Source organism: Lolium rigidum, chromosome 6 (assembly GCF_022539505.1).
Source record: "Lolium rigidum isolate FL_2022 chromosome 6, APGP_CSIRO_Lrig_0.1, whole genome shotgun sequence".
Taxonomy (NCBI): Eukaryota; Viridiplantae; Streptophyta; class Magnoliopsida; order Poales; family Poaceae; genus Lolium; species Lolium rigidum.
Window position 1 is genome coordinate 221,637,285 of NC_061513.1, and position 23,839 is coordinate 221,661,123.

General features: G+C 44.9%; 2 protein-coding genes across 2 annotated transcripts; both read right to left on the reverse strand.

The window, feature by feature from the left end:
• Positions 1 to 1,386: 1,386 nt before the first annotated feature.
• Positions 1,387 to 2,866, reverse strand: LOC124662654 (TLC domain-containing protein 5-like). The gene is made up of 4 exons (XM_047200462.1): positions 2,369 to 2,866; positions 1,998 to 2,258; positions 1,808 to 1,903; positions 1,387 to 1,696 (listed from the first exon to the last, which is right to left on the reverse strand). Exons 1-4 carry the CDS (start codon positions 2,585 to 2,587, stop codon positions 1,577 to 1,579), a joined length of 696 nt encoding a protein of 231 aa, XP_047056418.1. The 5' UTR covers positions 2,588 to 2,866; the 3' UTR covers positions 1,387 to 1,576.
• A 7,876-nt stretch (positions 2,867 to 10,742) lies between these two features.
• LOC124663781 lies at positions 10,743 to 22,622 on the reverse strand. Its single transcript, XM_047201443.1, has 7 exons — positions 22,380 to 22,622; positions 21,638 to 21,739; positions 21,444 to 21,554; positions 21,061 to 21,352; positions 20,548 to 20,975; positions 11,629 to 11,807; positions 10,743 to 10,854 (listed from the first exon to the last, which is right to left on the reverse strand). Exons 1-7 carry the CDS (start codon positions 22,620 to 22,622, stop codon positions 10,743 to 10,745), a joined length of 1,467 nt encoding a protein of 488 aa, XP_047057399.1.
• Between the last annotated feature and the right edge of the window lie 1,217 nt (positions 22,623 to 23,839).

A 23,839-nucleotide genomic window follows, 5' to 3' on the forward strand; every position in this document is an offset into this window, starting at 1 on the left:
TCAACTAGAAGATAACCTATGGGAAACATATTTACCTTTTCATTTGGAGAAATGCGGTGGAGAAACCCCTTATAGCAATGTTGTTTAAACAAAATAAGAATTCAAATCTGAGTCCGTGAGAACTTGAACTTACTTGAACTTATGTGGATAGGTTATACATCCACTCACTACTTAGAAGATAGATATCTCTACGACATGGATATGTGCTGCCAGACTCCCAGTCAATCCTAGCCGTCAGATGAAAAATGAATGGCCAAATAATATGTTGGCTTGAACATTCTGAGATATAACCTTGAGCTCAAGCCGAACACACCGTTGTTCATGTCATGATATTTTGATACCCTCACAAGGCAGAGCAAGATACATCCTAGGGCGGGCCATCACGAGAACACCGCGTACGAGGGAGACATGGACGTCACTCATTAAGTTGGAGTACATGACAAGTCAATATTATTTTCCCCAGAATCCTCACAATATCATTGTAACCCAACCATATGGATTTTAGACATATATCCTCATATGTAGCTGACTCGAATTGTTGTAACCATAATCTTTGGTTGTGTATATAAGACGAGGAGGGGGCCTATCGAGTCATGTCATATTTATTCATACCCGAACAACCCATGGTATGTGATGGTATTATTGCATCTTTTCTTACCGTTCTTCCAGTTTGTTAATTGCATTGTATGCATTTGGATGATTTGATCTTTGATCACCATCAACTTCATTTGTAAGTGTGTTCCTTTGGCCTTATAAAATCTCTAAAAGTAAATCATGCAAGCGTAATTAAATGGGGCTACATCCAATAGACGTGATCATGCTGAGATGGTTATACCCCTAGTTATAGTTATCACATGCATGGAAATTCAGGATATCATGCATCATACTAGATATGATTAACTATCTAGGTTCCATCAGTACAATTGATACAATCATGGTAAAAGCGTCGCAGTTATATAGTAATGCAGTCCAACCACGTGGATTCTAATGATAGAAGTATGGAATGGAGTTGATAGCACTTATAATCGATCGATGTCTAAAAGGCCCAAGGTTTGCAGCTAGGTAGTAGTAATATGAGAAATTAGAGAACAAAAAATCATCATGAACATATGAACAAGTACATCTCCAACTTATCTTGAGCCATCAGTCAGATTGAATGCAGCGATGTATTGGGAGATACTGTCACTCCTGCATGACTAATCAATGTAGGTACGATGGACAGCATGAGACAATAGTATTATGGTGTTGTTTCTCTTTACATTTATGATGTAGGTGAATTAGGTTCCCAGAATGAGAAAACGCGGCATGTGTAACCACAGAAGAAAGCGTACGGTTTGAAATCATATATACGCCAGTGATGAGTCAGGAGGCAAAGGCGTAAAGCAGTGATTGTAAACTGTTGTTGTTTCTGCACGCACGACAGTCAAATTGAATTGCTACAGTATATATGTATATATGCATCGATGACAATTGGTATGGTACAGGCCCACGATCCGATCCTTTCCCCCCAGAGGCCACTGCCAGAGAAGAATCGCTCAAGGTTGCAAGCAACATACTCCATATGTGCATCGATGGATCAGTTGTCGGCGACTTTGGGCGCCGCTGCAGGTCTCTTCTTCCCGAGCTTGTACCTGACCATCCGTAGGATCCTGAGGAACCAGTAGGCGCTCACCAGTTGCAACCCCGCCGCCATGGCCTAGAAAAATAGAGAAAGGCTCCAAACATTTATACATGCAGGAGAGGAAATAGTAGGAGAGGTAGTTGAGATTGGTTGAGAGATAGTGTACTGTATATGGGTACAAAATACCTTGATGAGGATCGGGTAATCTGTCGTCAGGGTGACATAGGTTAGGTACGGCCCTCCCACCATCCGTGCCACCGAGAAGGTCGCCGCAAACAGAATCTACAGACACAAGCATGGAGAGGAGAGGGAAACAGTTAATTCACGGCCGGCGAAGAAAGGGCGAGGAAGAAGGGAGAGGTCGACATATACGTACGTCGACGGTGAGGTTGAGGTCTGTGTCCTTGACGCCGAGCTCCTTGAGCATCTCCCTGAGGTGCAGCAGCGGGCTGGAGATCTCAGTGATGAACATGCAGGCCATCATCTCCGTCCCGCACCTCTGGTACGCGAGCCCTGCGCCGATGCCGACGATGCTGACGAGGTGGTGCACGGTGTTGTCGAGCCGCACGTCGCCGTTGAGGTGGCAGCACGCCGCGTCGTAGATCATGTACGACAGCGTCACCGCCAGCGACTTCATCTGCAGCAGCCGCGCGCGCGCGAGCGCGAGATTATGTCATGCACGGGTCAGTTGCTGCATGCACGGGCCGGCGTGTATCACGGATCACCGCGAGATCGATGGAGGGTTACCTGGCGCTGGGAGGAGGGGGCGTTGAGCGGGCAGACGGGGCAGGACCAGTCCGCGACGGAGAGGCAGGACATGCCGACGGCGGCGACGGCGTGCATGGTGGACACGGCGCGGTTGCAGAACTCGTACGACCGCTTGGGCATCAGCGCCCGCATCACCAGGAACGCCGTCGACCAGAAGGCCAGCCCGGTCACCACGTAGCTCACCACGAAGTCCTCCATCGTGCACGATCCACCACCCCGGCTACCGGCGACCGGCCGGCGGACGGCGAGAGGACCTCTGATGAACTACAGGTTCGCCGACGTACGACGGCGAAGAACGATCTAACGGGGTGTGGTGCCGTGCGCGCGCGGGAGAGGGGACAACAACAATGACACCGAGCAATCGGCGACGCGAGTATATAGCGGCAGAGGTCACGGAGGCAGCATGAGTGACAGGCGCGGAGTCGGAGTAGAATACTGTTGTGAAGCTTTCGTTTACAGAGGTTTTCAATGGGGGCGGTTGGGGACGGATACGGGTCAAGCTCCAGCGCCCGCTGGGCGTGCATACCTCGGGAAATTATTCGATGCGCAATCAAGGCCGCGCAAGCCCGATTAATTCCTTCCTGACTCTGATTAGAGCAATTCCAATAGTATAGCCAACTGTTGGCTATAACAAGATGTTATATCATTTGTAGTCATCATATAGCTAACATGTACAATAGTTGGCTATAAGAATGTAGTACTTTACTAATATATGGCCCACCTTTCACTCTCACAAGGTGCCTAGGAAGCACGCTGCAAGAGCTTGCTATCGCATAGTAAGTCTCACCTCCCTTCTCTCTCCTCTTCTCTCTCCTCCAACTCATCTAAAATATATTATTTAATGTCTTATAGTCAGCTGACTGGACTCTATTGTACTTGCTCTTAGTACTACTTGCACGCCGCACGCGCGCGGCGGATTTTCCATCGTGTTTTAATTTTGGACGCCAGCCAGCTTCCACGTTGCACCCTACCTTGATGATCCAGGGTCTAAGTCCTAACCGGTGTGGCATCCAAATTTAGGCCCCAAAAGAAGCAACAATATTTTTTTTCCTAAATTGTCATTTTATTCCTAAATTGTCTTGTACTCCCCAGCCGCCCCCTGAGCTACAAGAAATAATCGACCTAAGGGCTACAAGAAAAGCTAGATACCTCTGAGCGGCTCGAGATCGACTCGTTTTTTTAGCTTGACTCGAGACCGACGCAAAAACAAATGACCCGAGTATGAGTGTCTTATATAGCTCGATTGGAACACGAGTTAATCCTGAGCCAACACTAGCTCGCTCGATTTAGTTCGACAACTTGAACCATGTATAATAATTTTGTTACATAATAGAAGTACATGTAACAATTTATTACCTTACTGTTGTGGATGAGATTTATTCTTTGTAATTCGATTATGAGAATATAGAAGGTTAATTTATTCCTTCTATATATTGTGGATGGTATTTTTGAACCTTTTATATGGAAGAGAAATTGAAAAAAATATTATTTTTCTTAGCTCAAAAATAGAGTATGAACCAACTTTTCCAGCTTGACTTTAGCTCAATTCAGTATGAGCTCGCTCTAATATTTGTATAACTTGAGCTAAGTCAAGTTTAACTCGCTCAAACTTGGCTCGTTTGCAGCTTTATTCGGAATCAAACCTGTCGGTCTCTCTGATTCAGAGCGCGCGACATGTGTCCAACTTAGCCTCCTAATCTTTCTTTACTTTCATAAGCATACATAAATAAATAAATTTCGTCAAGACCAAAAAAATTACGCTATCATAGGCAAAATGACTTCCACATAAATTACGCAAATACTCCGTATCACTTTTGCTTCTATGTAACGCCCCCCCCCCCCCCCCCCCCTCCTTCACGCCCCCACTTTTGCCTGTATGTAGCAAAACAAAAGAAAAAAAGAACGACATTGCCGAATACCTGAACCGGCATTAATGTTAAATAGTTTTTATCCTTTTTGAAACTTCGAAACACTATTTTTGCATTGTTCAAAAAATGGGTTATGTGTTGCCCGAGAGGCAAATGTTCGTGCATGATATTAATATGTAATACTATTTCTATAATGCATTGTATCATGTAGTAGTATCATATTCTTATTATATTTATTGATTTACAGAATCTCAATGAAAAATTATGTACCAAATATATTTAATATTAGTTTTTCTAATTCTACGTGTTATGGTATGGATAAGGCACCATCTCATAACTCATATTATTAGATAGTAAAATAATGTCAAATAGATCTTATACATTGTCTTTGCATTGATATTTTACAAATCGATAAATATAATAATAATATGAAACAACTACATGATGTTATGCATTATAAAGATGTTCTCATGCACTATCGTATGCATGATACTACTATATAATACTATCCATTATGACTAGTCTAATATCATTATGATTTGTTAACATTAACTACAATGACCCATCAGCTTTTTCCATGCATGAATTGCACGATGTACTATTTTTAATGGATTGTGCTCTCTAAGGCACGTGATCCAGATTATCATTCCGTAGGCACGAATTTAATGTGACAACGGCATGCATACATCCCAACGCTATGGAGGTTTCCTTTTGTTTTTCGAACTTTAAAATATTTTTATCTCTTGAACCGTAAGTCAAAATTTAGATTAGTTTTCACGGTTAGCTTTTTCTCGATGAGATCTTCGAAACAAGATCATGTGTTGATATATTTGATAAAAAATTCTAACGTAGTTGCCAGATTACAGTCACTTGGTCACCATGTTAGCCATAGTTGGTTACCAGGTTATAAGTTAACATATTTTTGAATAAAAATTAGAGCTTGATTGAATATATGATCTCTGAATTCTGAATATATAGATCATTTCTATACAGAAAAACACATGTAACTGTTATCTGGTAATTGTTAACTGACGATCTGACAACAACGGTGCTATAACCTAGCAACTTCTGTCTCAAAAAAATGTCGTGGAAACATAGATTGGAGCAAAGCTTTTTTCCTGTATTAAAAAATAAATCGACACTCAAATATGACTACATTTTCGGCTGCCTCCAAAATTGCCGATGCCAATTGTAAAACATATATCGTGATTTACCACTATATCACGCTTCTAGCGGGGTAGCAAAAAAATTGGATATAGTATAATGTCTACTCCTTTAAAACCCTATATCACGATATTTTCCCCTTGATATTGAGTTCTTTCTGCGATGTGAGTGTAGTACTACCTCCGTTAGTCAGGCTGTAGGTGGGCCTGTCCGTGGGAAACCACTATTTGGCCACCTCTGTCCGCCAGCCCAAAGCGGGAGCCCACTTGCTGCACTTTTATTTTCCTAATAGAAAGTGGCGTCCAGTCAGCCCACTTTAACCCGCCAAGCACATGGGCCGTTGGCTTGGATCGCGCAGTTGCTTGCCGTAGCGATCGCTAGGATCAAGCGATCGAGGCTTGCTACTACTACGCCTAGCTGCTTATTCCTTCAGACTTTACCCACTAGCTGTTTATTGCTTCAGACGTATACTTGCTATAATACATACATGTATAAGCAGCGTCCAGAAATTCAGAGTATTTCAAAACAATACAAATGGAAATGACAGGAAAATGTCCCGGTAAATTCAGAGTATCTCAAAACAACACAAACAGAAATGACAGGAGAATGCCTCTCAAACACATGAGCATCTCTTTTAAAATGAGTACACAATATTATCAGGTCATGGAAAATTTACTGAAAGAAGTAAGCTTCACAATGCCCTGTTAAATATCCGGATGAATTAGAAGTAGTCAAGTTTGACAGATTCAGAAATTTTGTTAGCACACTCCGCTAACAAAAGGCTTAACAACACCATTGACTGTTAGTTTTCATCTCTGGACTATTAAATCCACATAAAGTCTAGTACTTGGACTGGACAATACAATCAAGACACAGGTAATGTCATGACCAAGCTATAAGAATCCGAAATAGAAATGCTCCGTAGCGCAGTACGCATCACAGGATAATTTCAACGGACAGCTAGTGGGCACACTCTTCGCTGGCTTAGTGGCTCGCAATACTGGAAAGAAAAAACCTGCTCACCACGTATTGTTCCTATGCAGACTGCTATCTTCGCTGATTATGGCCTGCCAAATAGCAAGTACTGAAAGAAGTAAGCTTTACAATGAATACACCCTACATGATTTTAAAGTCATGCATGCACACATTATCAGGTAATGGAAAATTACTTAAGTGTGCACTGGCCATTTAACTTGAACAAAAAATAGAATAAAAAAGTAATTTTGTATTTCTAAAGTAGATGCCAGCAAGAAAACTACAAAGGGAAAAAGTTCCAGATCTTGACTACAATAATAAAGACAATATAAGAAGCTAAGCAAATCTCTTACAGTACACACCAGACTATCTACTATATTTTTAGGTTCTCTTACAGTACACACCAGACTAGCTACAGCATGTCAAAAACAAACGCAATGAAGGAGATATAATTTCAGAGTACCAACCTCTCAGGTACATATCAGTTAACATCTGGCACATCAGGTACCAGAGACAAGATGATCCACCACTCTTTGTTCTTCACAGCGGTTTTCCTGCCCAGCATTTGTAGGTTCTGCAGCAATACAAGTTAAAATAGGCCACACGATACAAATGTATGAAATAGAGTAGATGTTGGAAAAAGGTACTTACTGCGAGATCTAATCCAATCACCATAACACATCAATGCCTCAACAATTTCAGGTGCTAGGCTACTTCTGTGATCTGTAATTACTCTCCCACATGCGCTGAACGCAGATTCTGAGGCAACCGTTGAAGCTGGTACAGCTAGCACATCACGAGCCATGTTGCCAAGGATTGGATACCTTTCCAAGTTCACATCCCACCACTTAAGGATGTTGAAATCTGGTGTACAAGGATAAAACCCTTCTTCAACGTACTGTTGCAGCTCATTGCGGCATCTAGCTACCTTAAGCTTTATATGCGCCTGCCAATCCGAGAGGGAACTATCAGCCAAAGCAACCTCCTCACCACTTCCTTCTTGTGACAAAATTTCCATATTTTCTTCAAACCCAGCTGTATATTCAGTAAACAATACTTCCATAGCTGTCTTGACTTCTTGGATGTGCTTACCCGCATTAACTCCAAAATATTGCTTCAATCGGAACTTCACGTGCTCCATTTTGAACCTTGGGTCAAGTACCACAGGGATGCAGTTTGACAGGTACGACTCTATAAAGTACTTGTGAAATTTTGTTTTCATTTCTTTCACCATTATTCTGACCGTACCATTTTCGCTCTTTGCTTGTTCATCTAGGACTACTTTCACACTCCAAATCTCAAGGAAATAGAGATTAGAGGTTGGGTAATCTGAGCCTGAGATGACATTCGTGGCATGGCAGAATACCTTTAGAAGCTCGCAAATGTCATGAACCATTTTCCATTCCTCATTTGATGGACCAAATGAGTAATTTGGGTCTTGTTCGTGTAAGGTCTCGAAGACTTTTCTGAATGGTAGCGTGGACTGTAGCATCAAAAATGTGGAGTTCCATCTGGTAGACACGTCTAATGATGGGTGGTGTTTGCATTTTATGCCAACTTTTGCAACCATCTTATCAAACAGTTCTTGTCTAGACTGAGAACTTCGGATGAATTTGACACTCTCTCTAATGTTGTCCACAACACAATTCATAGTTTTCAATCCATCTTGCACTATTAGATTCAGCACGTGGGCTGCACATCTAACGTGTAATAGTTTTCCTTTATGATGGAGAAGGTATTGATCAACTAGATTTTTTCTAAGATGGCCAACCATTTTGGTGTTAACTTCTGCATTATCTAGTGTGAAGCTGAATAGCTTGTTCTCAATGTTCCAGTCGCGGAGGCTATTTTGTACCACACCAAACATGTTCCATGCATCATGAGGTGTTTCAACTAAACAAAACCTTATAATTTTGTGCCTCACTGTCCATTTATCATCAATCTAGTGGCAAGTTATACAGAGGTACCCAAGTTTTTGGTTCGAGGTCCACATATCACCAGTAAGAGATACTCTATGATTGAAATTTTTGAAGGAAGATTCATATTGATCTCTTGAAAGTATAGAGATGGTAAACCTAGAGGGGGGGGGGTGAATAGGTTTCTACAAATTTTAATTCTTTCTTTGCAATATTAGGCTTTGCGGAATATAAAGATGAGCCTAATGCGAACTAGGTGAAGCAACCTATATGAGGATACAACTAACTCAAGCACGAAGGCTCTCACAGGCAGTTAAATCACAAGTAAGGAGTTCGGTTAGAGATAACCGATAGCACGCGGAGACGAGGATGTATTCCCGTGTTCCCTTGCTTTGCAACAAGGTACGTCACGTTTGGAGGAGTGGAGGTCCCACGAAGGATTCCCCGCGCCACGAAGGCTCACCCTATTCTCCGGAGCCTATCCCACGAAGGAATAGCTCACTCACTTGTGGTAGACTTTGAGGTAGCCTCCAAACCTTCACAATCTTGCCCGGAGCAAATCCACAGCCCGGATGCTTCGGACTCCTCTTGCCCACCTAGGGTTTCCAAGGAACCCTAGGAAGCAAGCTTCTCAATGAATACAAGGGGGAATGAGATTTGGCTTGGTAGAACGGTAGATCGGGTCCTCCTCTAATGATTCCCCGGAGGGATTTGAGTTTGGGTGGAGGAGGAGGTAGATCTGAGGCTTTTGGTGTTTCTAGCAATGGAGTAAGAGAGAGAGAGTTCAAGAACAGTTTATAGTATGTTGCCTAACTGTTCAGAGGTAGGAGAAGGCCTATTTATAGTGTTCTTCGAAATACGGCCGTTGGTCACTTGCCACATCAGCAGATTCGTCGAGAAACCCGGTCGACCGGATTTGGCGCCGGACAGGCCGGTCCACAGCCCGGTCAGACCGGGCCACATACCGGGCCGGCCGGTTTCCAACCGGAGCTGGGACCGGGTCTTGACCGGGCAGGCGTCTGAGCTTACTGGATTGCGCCCGGATGGCACAGGCGCAAAGTCCGGTTGCTGACCGGGCCGCTCGGTCTGGTGCCCGGTCAGACCGGGCTGTGGACCGGAGCAGCCGGTCCGAAACCGGGCTGGCGACCGGACGGCGACCGGAGGGCTCGCCTTGTTTACTGGAACCTGCCCGGATGGCACCGGTTCTGAGTCCGGTCAGTGACCGGGCTGTCCGGTGCCAGGGCCGGTCCGACCGGATCTGTGACCGGCCAGGCCCTGAAGAACTTGCTGATTTTTCGTCGAATTGGGGGGGTCTCCCGTTGCCTTTTTGTTCCATTTCTACACCATCATACCTCTTTGGCTAATACACGAAAGTCATCTTGTAGACATGTATTAGTCCAAATACTCTAGCACGGTGTCATAGATACCAAAATAATGGATAAGGGTAAAATACCCTTACAATCTCCCCTTTTTGGTATACGATGACAAACCGAGCTAGAGTTACATATAGATATTATGATAAGCTCTAAACCTTGATTCCATATAAGATATTACGACAGCTCCCCCATAATGTGTGCACTTGGAGAATTTGCGTTTGAATGCAAAGTGCACCATTTGTGAGATATGAGAAGCTCCCCCAATATCTTTAGGAAACAAGCATGGTATGGACAAGTATATCAAGGTATATAAGCATAAAGCATGATTATCCATAAAGCATGATTATCCTAACATAGAGTAGCACACATAATAGTCGTCCATACATATCCATACATGAATTATCCAAAGTAGCAAATGGTTCTTGAGAAATCAAAGCAAATACGCACAAGCCATATAAAATCCAAATTAAGCAACTCCCATGGCTTGTGAGCATCAAAGAACCCCGTAATTCTAGGCTCTACTCACTTCTCCCCCTTTGGCATCGGAACACCAAAAGGCGAAGAAAAGAGAAGAGATGCTAGCGTCCCATCAATAGAACTCGTGCCCCGCGGATGGAGAGCTGCCATCACCATCCTCATCGTCATCCTCTTCATCCTCATCCTCGCCATTGTCATCCTCATCACCTTCATCCTCTTCATCTTCAGTATCAGCATGAGGTGCACGAGCAGGTCTAGGAGGAGGAGCACCAAAGTACAAGGAAGGATCAAAGTTCTGAACATCTCATCGAAAGGAGAGGCATCTCCCAGTTTGGTGCGTGGACAGGCTCCAACTCAGGGCCAGGAGGAGGGACAGGCACATTCCTAGTAGCCATGAACTCATTTTGGTGCCTCCTTGTCTCTTGGTTCAAGGAAAGACTTTGATGTGCAACATCATTGGTATTTTTGCACATCTTCCATAAGCTAGAGAAGAACCGAGAGACACCACGCTGTGGGCGCCTAGAGGAGCTGGAGCTAGCATGGTCATGGCTTGCCTTGGACCGGCGCTCAGAAGGCATCATCTCAGGAACATCTTGTCTATCACCTTGGGCAGGTACCTTGAAAGCATCCATCCTGACCCGCTCACCTTGAGTATTGAGAGGTGCGGGCACAACATGGTTGATGAGCAGCTGAACGTACTGGGCAAGATTAGGAGTCAACCGCTCGCGAACACAGCGCCGTAACTCACAGTAGATGAGATCACAGCCATCAATAAGTTTCCGGTGCTCAGGGTGACAGTAGTACATCAAGTTCAGATGATATGCACGGCATTCACTTGTATCGCCGGACTTGCTGATGAGGGTCTCACGGAATAGCTTGGCAAGTACAAGGTAGGAGTAGTACATGCCCGAGATGGTAGGAGGTCCAGGGGTGGGTTCCGGAGGATAGCAAAAAGCAATGTCCCCTCTGTTGAACTTCTGCTGAGAATAGATCTTGAAACCAGAAGCACTCCCTCCACCAAACCCCAAGGCTTCACAGAAATCAAGATAGGTGCAAGTGTATTTCTGTTTGCCCGTCATCCAAGTCATAGTCCGGGCTGCATCATCATGGAAGAAGACTGTGCAGTGAAACTGTCTCACCAAGGATGGACAATAGCACCCATCAGTAGGTGTCAAGCACATAAGATCATACAACCCCATCCGCCTCGAGGTCGCAACCACAAAGCGAAACTTGGTGGCTTCATACATTCCAATGACATCTTTGATGGCCTTGGGCATAACAATGGTGCCTTTCTTCATGTGCTCGTGGGAGTCATAGTAGTCATCCCACATGACTTTCGTGTCTTGGTCCGAAAAGCTGATCCCCCCTGTGTAAGTGGGTTCCTCAAAGCGATAGGGGTTGGACTCTCTGAGTCTTCTCCATGCACCAATATGTACATCACCAACATGGAACTCTGGCAGTACCTCATCACCATCCTGTGCTGCATGTTTATCTTTCCTCTTATTGGCAGATGTCTTAGTGCGGCCCCTAGCTGAGCTGCCACCAGCGAGCTGAGAGGCACGACCACTAGTACGGCGTGGTGGGTGCCCAGCAAGCCTCCCTCTCTTGGCAGTGGTGTCACGGTCCTCACCGCTCCAGTCTCCTGTGAATAAGCAATATAGGGCGAGGAGAGCAATGAGGTAAGTGTACATGTCATCAGCATATATGAGGAAGCCAAAAGCATAGCCTATACTCAAGTGTTTCGACGAGATCATGCGAAAAAGCCGGGCGAGCCCAGCGCGGGGCCGGTCCGACCGGACGACGAGACCGGACGAGCCGGTTGGCCATCCGGTTGACCGGGCGGTGCGCCGGACCAGCCGGTTGATAGGCCGGTCGGCCGGGCTGTTGACCGGGTCGTGCTGAGTTGTGATGTTTGCCCGAGAAATTCGACACAAAATCATGCAAAAACTCACTAACTTGAACATAGATTACACCAGGAGAGTGAACAATGTGCATAGGAGGGGTGTGACACTCTAGGTGGCATGAGGACTTACTAACCCTAACCCTAACCCTAACTTTTCTCAACTTTCCTCAAAAATGAGCAATGGGAGAGGGAAAGCAAGAGGGAGAGGGATAGGGAGAAAGATTTACCCGAAGACATCGTCCTCTTTGCCCAAGTGAGCAAGAAGAACTCGTGAAGAAGCCTTGCGGACCAAATCCCCAAGATCTCCCAAAATAGCTTGAGAGGGACCAAATCCTTGGGTGAAGATGCTTGAGAGGTCCCGATCTATCTTTGTGTGAAGTTTGGGGAGAAGCTAGTGGTGGGAAGTGCCTAGGACGTGGTGGAGATGGTGGAGGCGGTGGCCATGGAGGTTTCAGAGGTGGGGGATAATGAGGAAGAAGATCCCCAAGGGGTATCCTCTCCAAGACATAACAGCCCGCACGGCCGGTCGGGCGCCCGGTCGACCGGGCCAGACGCCGGATGACCCGGCGCAAAGGCCGATCCGACCGGGCCAGTGACCGGCCAGAGTCAATTTGCCCAAAAATGTGTCATTTTGCCTCGTTTTTCCCCTATTCTTTGTATAAATGTGTGTGAGTGCTCAGATGATGACATGTACATATAGATAGATAGATGATGATGAGATGAGCATAGACATGGGGTTGGAAATACAAAGTTCTCTAGGCATACCCATTGGAATGAAATCCAAACAAAATATAAATAGCGACAATGGGTATGATTCGAAGTATATTTATATCAAGAATCATAAGTCATTTTGAAATGATTTTGGCAATAAGATCATTTGGCCTTATATAGTCAAATCAAGTTATAATGAAGGCTCAATGAGGGGCGGGGGATTAATCCCCCTATGTGAAAGTGCAAATGTCATGAGACCTCGAAGAGACATGCTTGGGTCCATATAATGACATTGGGTCTATTTATGTTGCACACATAGGTATGCATCATGCCAAGACATGGTAAGATGACTATCCCCATGTGTGCTATACCTCTAAGCTAGATAGCAAGATAAATGCAAGAATATAGTGCAAGAAGTTAATCAATCCAAGTTTTTAGGATCAAGAATACCAAGTTCTCCTCTCAAGTTAACAAAGCGGGCTTCATCCAAAGGCTTAGTGAAAATATCCGCCAATTGGTAGGTTGTTCCCACATGAGTGAGATCAATATCCTTATTGGCAACATGATCACGTAGGAAGTGATGGCGAATGTCAATATGTTTGGTGCGACAATGTTGAACCGGGTTGTTGGCGATCTTTATTGCACTTTCATTGTCACAAAGAAGAGGCACCGTACCAAGAGACACACCATAGTCTTTCAAGGTTTGCTTCATCCATAACAATTGAGTGCAACAAGATGCCGTGGATATGTATTCGGCTTCGGCGGTGGATAGGGCGGTGGAGTTTTGTTTCTTGGATGACCAACTCACCAATGACCGGCCAATAAATTGGCAAGCCCCGGAGGTAGACTTCCGATCAACCTTATCACCGGCCCAATCGGAATCCGAATAGCCAATGAGTTCAAAGGTTGACCCCTTTGGATACCATAGCCCGAGAGTAGGAGTGAGAACAAGGTATCTTAGTATCCGTTTGACCGCCACTAAATGGCTCTCCTTGGGAGCGGATTGAAAACGAGCACACATCCCTACACTTAGCATGATATCCGGCCTAGAGGCACAAAGGTAAGAGCAAGGATCCTATCATGGAGCGGTATACCTTTATGTCCACATCCTTCTCACCGTCACATGAACCAAGTTGCCCCTTTACGGGCATGGGTGTCTTCATTGGACTCGCATTGGTCATGTTGAATTTCTTGAGCATGTCCTTCACATATTTTTCTTGAGAGATGAAGGTGCCTTTTGCAAGTTGCCTCACTTGGAAGCCTAGAAAGAACTTCAACTCTCCCATCATGGACATCTCAAATTTCCTAGTCATCAATAGCTCAAAAGCTTTGTTATGATTGGGGTTAGTTCCACCAAAGATAATATCATCAACATATATTTGACATATAAAGAGGCCACCCCCTTTAACCCGCTTGGTGAAAAGGGTGGAATCGACCGTACCCATGCAAAACCCATCATGTAGTAAGAAATCCCTAAGGAACTCCTACCAAGCACGTGGAGCTTGCTTGAGACCGTAGAGTGCCTTGTGGAGTAAATACACGTGGTTGGGTCGGCATGGGTCTTGAACTTCCGGGGGTTGTGCCACATATGCGGTTTCTTTTAGGGGACCATTCAAAAATGCACTTTTCACATCCATTTGATATAATTTGAAATTGTGGAAAGATGCAAATGCAAGCAAAAGACGAATAGCTTCAAGATGGGCTACCGGCGCAAAGGTATCCTCAAAATCCATACCTTCTATTTGGGCAAACCCTTGCGCTACTAACCTTGCTTTGTTTCGTATAACAATGCCATTCTCATCTTGCTTGTTCTTGAATACCCATTTGGTCCCAATGACATTGATGCGATGATCCTTGGGTCTCTCAACTAGAGACCATACTTCATTGCGAGTGAAACACTCCAATTCTTCTTGCATGGCAATTACCCAATCCGGATCGACCAAGGCTTCATGTACCTTGAGTGGTTCAAAACTAGACACAAAAGCATGATGTTGACAATAAGTGATAAGTAACGCATGGTGTCTACGAGTTCCACTCCCCTTGAGATGCTACCAAGGACTTGATCCACTTTCATGTCGCTTGCCCTTGTAGCGGCCTTGATCTTCCGAACGGTTCCTTCATGATCAATGAATTCATCTCTTGCTAGTACTTGATCATGAGGGACCATTTGAGCTTGATCATGAGTTGAGGATGTTTCTTGATCGTCATCATGATCTTGCTCCATGGAATGAGGATCTTCTTCTTGTTCTTCGGATTGTGACTCATCTTGAGTAGAGGATGGTTCTTGAGTTGCACATGATGGTTCGGCTTGAGTTGAGCTAGGCTCCACTTGTGGCGTGCTTGAAACATCTACTCCATCATCTTGATCATCATTATGAACCTCCATGGGCCGGATGTGTCCAATGCCCATATGCTTGATGGCACTAGATGGATCATCATCATTACCTGCAACACATGGAACAACTTGCTCCACTTGGGAGCCATTATCCTCCAAGAACACCACGTCACAAGATACTTCAATGGTCCCGGAGGACGGTTGTAGTATCTATAGGCGTGAAGTTCTCCGCATATCCAACAAATATACCCTCTATGGTTCTAGTTTCAAATTTACCGAGCTTTCCTTTGTTGTTCTTAACAAGGCATTTGCATCCAAAGACACGAATATATGTGACATTAGGCTTGTTACCGGTAAGGAGCTCGTATGGGGTTTTGTTGTGGAGGGGACGGAGGAAGAGCCGGTTGGAGTAGTGGACGGCCGTAGAGATGGCTTCTCCCCAAAAGTTGTGGGGTGAGTTGAATTCACTCAACATGGTTCTTGCCATCTCAATGATAGTCCGGTTCTTCCTTTCAACAACACCGTTTTGTTGAGGGGTGTATGGCGTCGAAAACTCATGCTTGATGCCCTCATCATCAACAAACTCTTGCATAGTGTAGTTCTTGAACTCGGTGCCATTGTCGGTCCTAATTTCCTTGATCACGGATTCATACATACGTTGAGCTTTCTTGGCGAAGGTGATGAACTCTCTATGGGTCTCGTCCTTAGACTTAAGGAGAAAGACCCAAGAGTATCTTGAGTAATCATCAACAATGACAAGTCCATACTTGCTCCCACCAAGAGTATCATAATGTGATGGCCCAAAGAGGTCCAAATGAAGGAGCTCCAAAGGCCTAGATGTGGTAACAATACTCTTGATGGGATGCTTCTTCTTGAGTTGCTTTCCGGCTACACATGCACTACAAACACGATCTTTCTCAAAATAAACGCCGGTTAGTCCCTCAATATGCTCACCCTTTAGGAGTTGTTTAAGATTCCTCATGTTAACATGACCAAGGCGGCGATGCCACAACCAAACTTCGTCATGCTTGGCCGCCATTAGACATGTGGAGAAGGAGGGGCTCTCTTTCGAGAGGTCAACCACGTAAAGGTTGTTCTCCACATATCCAACAAGGACCAATTTGAGATTGTCACTCCTAAAGACTTGCACATAATATTTAGTGAAATATGAATTGTAACTCGGCATCGGCAAGATGATATATAGAAAGTAAGTTATAGCCAAGGTGTTCAACAAGCATAACCAGTCTCAAGGCACAAGTCCTTAGAGATTGCTACCTTGCCATACCCAAGTACCTTTCCCTTTGAGTTGTCACCAAAGGTAATGCTTGACTTCTTGTTGATATCTTCAATGAATTGATCAAGCACACCTTTTCCTCCGGTCATATGATTGGTGCATCCACTATCAAACACCCATTTTGGACCACCGGAGGAATACCCCTACAAAATCAAGTAGAGGATTTAGGAACCCTACGATTAATGGGTTCCTTTGCAATGGCAACAATATCTTTTGGTACCCAAATTGAGTACCCTCTATAAGCATAGCCATTAGGAGGGCCAACATAGTTAGCATAGACATCACCATAATAATCAACAAATAATGCATAGTGATCGTTTGGCCCGTGCGGTCACCACTAGTGGCTTTGCCCTTTGAGGCTTTGCCATTGTTAGTAACCTTCTTGTTCTTATCTTGAGCGGGTTTCTCCTTCTTGTAGTTGTTCTTCTTGTGAGACTTGGGAACATATCCAAGTCCATACTTTTGATTGTTTGACCTTTGCTTACTCAAGAGGTCATCCAATCCCATCTTGTTCTTGGCGGTGGTGAACTTTGCAAGTTCCTTTGTTAACCTAACATTTTCCTCAAGAATAGATGCATGCTCACAATAGGATTCATTAGGATGATAGTCGAGACCATATTTAGTCACCAAGGATTCAAGATATGCATTGGTCTCAACATGCAAAGAGAGTTCCTCTTGTAAACGAACATGTTCCTCAACAAGCTTAGCATGCTCACTAGTAAAAGATGTAGGGGGACTAGCATGCTTTTCAACAACAATGGGATCCTTCATTGATTCAAGTGCTTTCATGTAGGTTTCTTGGAGTAGGTCATGGTTCTCTCCAAGTTTCTTGAGCTCATCCTTTACAAGCTTGTTAGCTCTTTCAAGGTGGTCAAGATCCCTAGTGAGAGAAGCATGAGCAACTTCAAGTTCCACTTTTGAAGTATGGAGCACTTGAGTCAAAGATTGAGCCCTATCAATAGTTTCTAGGTCCTTAACTTTATCAAGTTCATAGGTTTCAATTTGTTGCTTAAGGCCTTGAGATATGCACCTTTCGGTTTTTAGCTCTTGTCTTAGGAGATTGAATCTCCGTTCCTTTTCATCCAATTGATATTCTAATTCCTCAATGGACTCATCCTTTTCTTTGAGAGAGTCCATCAAGAAATCAAACTTGACAAGAGCATCACCACGAAGGGTGCATCTAACATTGTAAAGTTCCTTAAGCACAATTAGTTCATCTTGATTTTCATTTTCATCATCAAGAACACTAGATAGGGAAGGTGGAGATTCCATTACCTTGGTTTCCCTTGCCATAAGACAGGAGCCAACGATTGTAGAGGAAGAAGAGTCATCGGAGTCATCATCTTGAGTGATTCTTGCCATGAAGGAGGAACCAACATCATTCTCTGTGGAGTAGTCCTTGGAGTAGTCATATGTGAAGAGTGACCCGGGCTTGGAGAAATCCAAACCGGCCACCCCGGCCTCCTTCTCCTCATCTTCATCTTCATCATCGGACAAGTACTCGGCTCCAACAAAAGCTCTTCCCTTGTTCTTCTTGAATCGATCGTTGATTGGGTTTGGCTTCAATCTTGGCTTGACCCCTTTGATGAATCTTGGCTTGTCTACCCTTTTCTCATAAGGGCACTCATTTGCAAAGTGGCTATCTTCATCACAATTGTAGCAAGTTCTCTTCTTCTTCTTGTCATTGAGGAGCATTGGAAACTTTGCCTTGTATTTCTTGGCAAAGAAAGCAAAGTCGGTAGCCATGTCACTAGTTGAAGTCATCTCTTCTTCTTCTTCAATTTCATAGTCTTCTTTGCTTTCATGGTCGGCTCTAGCTTTGAGAGCAAGGTTGTGTGACGCTTCATGGTTGTGTGAGGCTTCATCAACACGGTTCATTGCCTTGAGCCTCTTTCGGCTTTGGCCATGCTTTCATTGGCGGCCACATAGGAGACTAGATCATCGGAGTTGAGATCGGCACTCTTGGTCATGATTTGCAAGTTGAGTCCAAGTTTGGTGTCTTCTTGTTTGACGGCAATCATAGCAATGACCTTGGATTTTATGAAGGCTTCGTTCATCTCGAATCCGTCATTGTACTTCTCGGCACCAAGTCCCTTGACCCTTACTTTCGGAGCACCAAGCCTAGCATAGGCATCGAATACGGATTCTCCATCTTTAATCATGAGCTGGTAGGCCTCTTGCTTTGCGGTCTCATAGAGAGCTGATTGGATCAAATCGGTTCCCTCTTGGAGTACTACGATCCGATCCCACAACTCTTTAGCGGAGACAATGTCATCGACTTGATCAAGAAGCTTGCGGTTGATGCCACTTCTAATCTTGTCACGTGCGGATGCATTGAGTTGACGGTTGTAGAACTCGGTGGAGGTCAACCGAGTAGGATCTTGTGGCTCCCGATGTCCATGAACAATGAGCTCCCATAGCTCCACCTGCTGCGATCTGCGAATATGAGATTCCATAGCAGATTTCCAATGTGGAAAGTGAGTTCCATCGTAATGGGGAACGGTCCCACTATGGTTTATATGAGGCATGGGTGAAGTGTTTCGGGATAGTCATGGTTAACATCATGGTAGGATTCTTTAGAAGCCGAAGCCCCACTAAGAGTTCCACCCGCGAGTTAGGTTCTTAAGCATGGCGATCATTTACTGTCATTTGGTTTTGTAGCTCATCCTCCTTTTTCTTCTTCTCGGCATCATATGCCAAGAGTCTAGATTTCATCTCTTTAACCGAAAGGTTAGAGTCGTCATCTAGACCCTCGAAGAGTTTATCCATCTCACTCTTAAGGCGGTGAAGCCCTTAATAAGAGTCCGAGGCTACGATACCAATTGAAAGTATAGAGATGGTAAACCTAGAGGGGGGGTGAATAGGTTTCTAAAAATTTTAATTCTTTCTTTGCAATATTAGGCTTTGCGGAATATAAAGATGAGCCTAATGCAAACTAGGTGAAGCAACCTATATGAGGATACAACTAACTCAAGCACGAAGGCTCTCACAGGCAGTTAAATCACAAGTAAGGAGTTCGGTTAGAGATAGCAGATAGCACGCGGAGACGAGGATGTATTCCCGTGTTCCCTTGCTTTGCAACAAGGTACGTCACGTTTGGAGGAGTGGAGGTCCCACGAAGGATTCCCCGCGCCACGAAGGCTCACCCTATTCTCCGGAGCCTATCCCACGAAGGAATAGCTCACTCACTTGTGGTAGACTTTGAGGTAGCCTCCAAACCTTCACAATCTTGCCGGAGCAAATCCACGGCCCGGATGCTTCCGGACTCCTCTTGCCCACCTAGGGTTTCCAAGGAACCCTAGGAAGCAAGCTTCTCAATGAATACAAGGGGGAATGAGATTTGGCTTGGTAGAACGGTAGATCGGGTCCTCCTCTAATGATTCCCCGGAGGGATTTGAGTTTGGGTGGAGGAGGAGGTAGATCTGAGGCTTTTGGTGTTTCTAGCAATGGAGTAAGAGAGAGAGAGCTCAAGAACAGTTTATAGTATGTTGCCTAACTGTTCAGAGGTAGGAGAAGGCCTATTTATAGTGTTCTTCGAAATACGGCCGTTGGTCACTTGCCACATCAGCAGATTCGTCGAGAAACCCGGTCGACCGGATTTGGCGCCGGACAGGCCGGGTCCACGGCCCGGTCGGACCGGGCCACGGACCGGGCCGGCCGGTTTCCAACCGGAGCTGGGACCGGGTCTTGACCGGGCAGGCGTCCCGAGCTTGCCGGATTGCGCCGGATGGCACGGGCGCAAAGTCCGGTTGCCGACCGGGCCGCTCGGTCGAGTGCCCGGTCGGACCGGGCCGTGGACCGGAGCGGCCGGTCCGAAACCGGGCTGGCGACCGGACGGCGACCGGAGGGCTCGCCTTCTTTGTCGGAACCTGCCCGGATGGCACCGGGTTACCGGGTCCGGTCAGTGACCGGGCTGTCCGGTGCCAGGGCCGGTCCGACCGGATCTGTGACCGGCCAGGCCCTGAAGAACTTGCTGATTTTTCGTTGAATTGGGGGGGTCTCCCGTTGCCTTTTTGTTCCATTTCTACACCATCATACCTCTTTGGCTAATACCTGAAAGTCATCTTGTAGACATGTATTAGTCCAAATACTCTAGCACGGTGTCATAGATACCAAAATAATGGATAAGGGTAAAATACCCTTACATCTCTAAACTGATGGTAAGCTTCCATGCAATCACTTTGGATAGTTACTCTATTGACTGACTTGAACCATGGATTCAATGATGCACAAAACTTCCTAAAACCAGCATACTCAACAAATGTAAACGGGAGCACATGCAAGACAACTAGATTGACAAGCTCAATTCTGGCAGCTTCTTGATCAAATTTCCAATCAGGGTCTATTTCATAGGAAGTTTTGATTTGCTTAATCACACCATCCATTGAATCTTTCACCTCACATATCTTCAAATGTCTACCAAGTTGGCTGGTACCTGATACCTTTGAAGCTGGAAATACATTGTCGCAATACTTGCATCGGCCTTGCATTAATAATCCCCCGACATATATTGGCTCAGCATCCTTCCATATTTTAGAGGTAAGCTTGCGTGGCCTGCGTTTGGAGCCTACAAGTATGACAATGTCAAATGTTGCCATTTTCATTGTATGAATGATCATATTTGAGAACATTTGGTAGAGGTTTAAACATACCATTTGTAGGAGTGGGTGATGGATCATGCATAGATGCTGGGGTACCATTTGTAGCAGTAGGTGATAGATCATGCATAAATGCTGCTGTGCCATTTGTAGCAGTAGGTGATAGATCATGCAAAGAAGGGAGCTTCAAAGTCGCGGCTACAGTGGGAGATATTGCATGCAAATTTGGACTTCCATGTGATTGCGCCCTTTGTCTTGCCATCCTATTTATCATAGGAGATCTAGATACGATTGGAGCAACTTTTCTTACGGGCTTAGACTTGTTTTGCGGTTGAGTCATTTCAACCTGCATTTACAACAACAGGCTACATTAGCATCACATTGTCAGTATATAAAGCACTCATGGTCTTATCTAGTATAAGAAGAAACAAGCTTACCTTGGCATTAATCAATTTGGCAGCCTTTTTTGCTCTTGAGCTACCACTAGCCTCTGAAAGTGGTCTTTTGGTCCCTGCAGTTGGACTTTTATCTGAATTTTTTATTGTAACCTGCAATCATTCAGTCAATAAACATCACTACATACGGGCATTGTATTGTACTTCCTATTCTTCCACACACACAAAAATATAACCTTCTTGGCGCTCTTCTTTGATAATGGAAGTGACGTGGGAACCTCGTTACTGTCACGGACGTCGCTGGCCCACTGCAGCTCCCCACATGCATCAATGGACTTCTGCGATTCCCCACATAATTTAGTTAGTAAGGCACACAAAATACATCAGACATGCCAGATACCATGCATGAGTAGTCATACAATTTGACAAGTTAGAATAGGTGGAACAGGAAGTCTGATTAAACTATAAGGTACAAACGTAAATGGCAAAAGTATGTGCAGCAGCAGAAACTTTTGAGAAAAAAAGAGATAGAGCTTATTATACACTATGATCACATCCAGTGATATCAACAAACTATACTGGTGAACAGTCAACGAATTTGCACTAGAAGATATGCTACAGATATGATTATGAAATTGGTGAGCAGGGCGGAAATCCTTGCATACTGAAATTTAAAATGACAGTTCGGCAAAAGCACTCTAAGGTGCCAAATACAGGATGTGCTAGCGTGCATACTGAAACTTAAAATGACAGACATGCTTGTCTATTGATTTGCTGATATCGACAGGAATAGCTGGAACATGAAGTCTCATTTTACAAAATAATGGGATGCAGCATATCTACAGAATGGTTTGTCCAAGGATCCCCAATCAATTCAGTTTAGGCCCCAATCAGTTTGATCATCTAACCGTGCAGCGTTAAAGTCGATGGAAACATGCCAACGAGATAATTACAGCACAGATGGGTGGAAGAGTATACCTTCTTGCGGATCTTCTTCGGCGGCTTCCCATGAATTTCGCTGGACATCTTTGGCTCCCCACCGACCTGCAGTTGAGGATCCCCAAGAACATCGCCGGCCGCCGGGACCTCCTCTCCGATCTGCTGCTGATGGGACGGCGTGAGCTTGGCCATGGTGGGAGAAGTGGAGCGGAGGGAGGGAGGGGCTGCTGATTGAGCGGAGGGAGGGATCGGAGGGAGCGGCGGCGGAATTTCGCCGGCCATGGTGCGGCGCCCGTCCAAGGAAGCGGAGCCAGGAAGAAGTATCCAGGACGACGACCTAATCCGTCGAGGCGGCGCAATGGCGGTAGCGAACGCGTAGCGGAAGCCCACCAAGCTTTTTCTCTTCGTTGTGGGTGTTCGTTAAAAGGCTTTAACTGGGCTGGGCTGGCGGCACCATGGACGGCCCGTGACCACCTACAGGCATATCCGTTAGGGATTATAAGTCCCGAGGGTCAATTCGCTAAGACCGAGAAAATCCATAATTTTTCTCATTGATTACTGCATGCACCAATAGTTTTACATGCATGAGAGAATAGAGAGAAAAAGGTGAACATCCATTGGGTAATAGAGGACAATAAATAGAAAATGAATTATAATTTTGAAAAGCTCATAGACCTTATAATTCCTAACGTATGGAATACACAACAACCGTGCGAAATGTTCATGAGCATTATATAATCCCATACCCGCCTCAGAAAACCTTAACCCTGTCTCTCCCACAAGTACTCAGATATCTTGTTTTCTCTCTCTCTCTCAGAACATACACACACACCCATACAAACGAACATGTGCACATCGTTAGAGACTTCATCACTACTTCCTTGTCTAGATTTGGCCCAAAGGGCGTCTTGGAAGGAGGGGAAGAACAAAGTGAGGTGAAAAAATTGGACGAGAAGAGAAGTTTACCACGACACGACATGATGATAGGAGGAGGTCGTCCGCCCGACACACATGGTACGAAAGGATGATGGTGAGGAGGAGGCGGGCATCGAAGGAGTAGTGAAAAAGAGGAGACTAGAGGATATGGTAGTGCATGAGAAAATGGTGAGGGCGAGGCCATAATTGGCGCGGGAAGAGAGCTCCTCACCTTACTTCCTGATCCATAGGCGGTGCGGTCCTCTTGGATCCATTGTCTAAGTAATTGGATGCCTCATATGATATGGAGGATCCACTGGCTAGAGTGGAGGACAAAGATTACTAATTCGATCGTGGCCACAACATCGTCCCTAGCCCCAAACCACCTCATGGCGACTACTAGTTGAGCATTATGACTAATGAATATTTGAATCCGCCAGCGGATCTTTACAAAGATTTCTATGTTCCTAAATTAACTTTTTCCCTCTTGCGAATTAAATTAGCTTGGTAAATAAATCATCCTGCTAATTGAATTGTCCAATAAATCATGCTAATAAGCTTATTATGATTTTTTTATTTTACTA

Excerpts from the sequence above, each read along its gene's own strand:
- LOC124662654 (XM_047200462.1), bottom strand. The coding sequence starts at position 2,587 with ATGGAGGACTTCGTGGTGAGCTACGTGGTGACCGGGCTGGCCTTCTGG. Across the intron at positions 2,259-2,368 it reads CCCCCTCCTCCCAGCGCCAG|ATGAAGTCGCTGGCGGTGAC; the intron begins GTAACCCTCCAT and ends CGGCTGCTGCAG. Across the intron at positions 1,697-1,807 it reads ATTACCCGATCCTCATCAAG|GCCATGGCGGCGGGGTTGCA; the intron begins GTATTTTGTACC and ends CTATTTTTCTAG.
- LOC124663781 (XM_047201443.1), bottom strand. The coding sequence starts at position 22,622 with ATGGCCGGCGAAATTCCGCCGCCGCTCCCTCCGATCCCTCCCTCCGCT. Across the intron at positions 21,740-22,379 it reads CGAAGAAGATCCGCAAGAAG|AAGTCCATTGATGCATGTGG; the intron begins GTATACTCTTCC and ends GGGGAATCGCAG. Across the intron at positions 21,555-21,637 it reads CAAAGAAGAGCGCCAAGAAG|GTTACAATAAAAAATTCAGA; the intron begins GTTATATTTTTG and ends GAATGATTGCAG.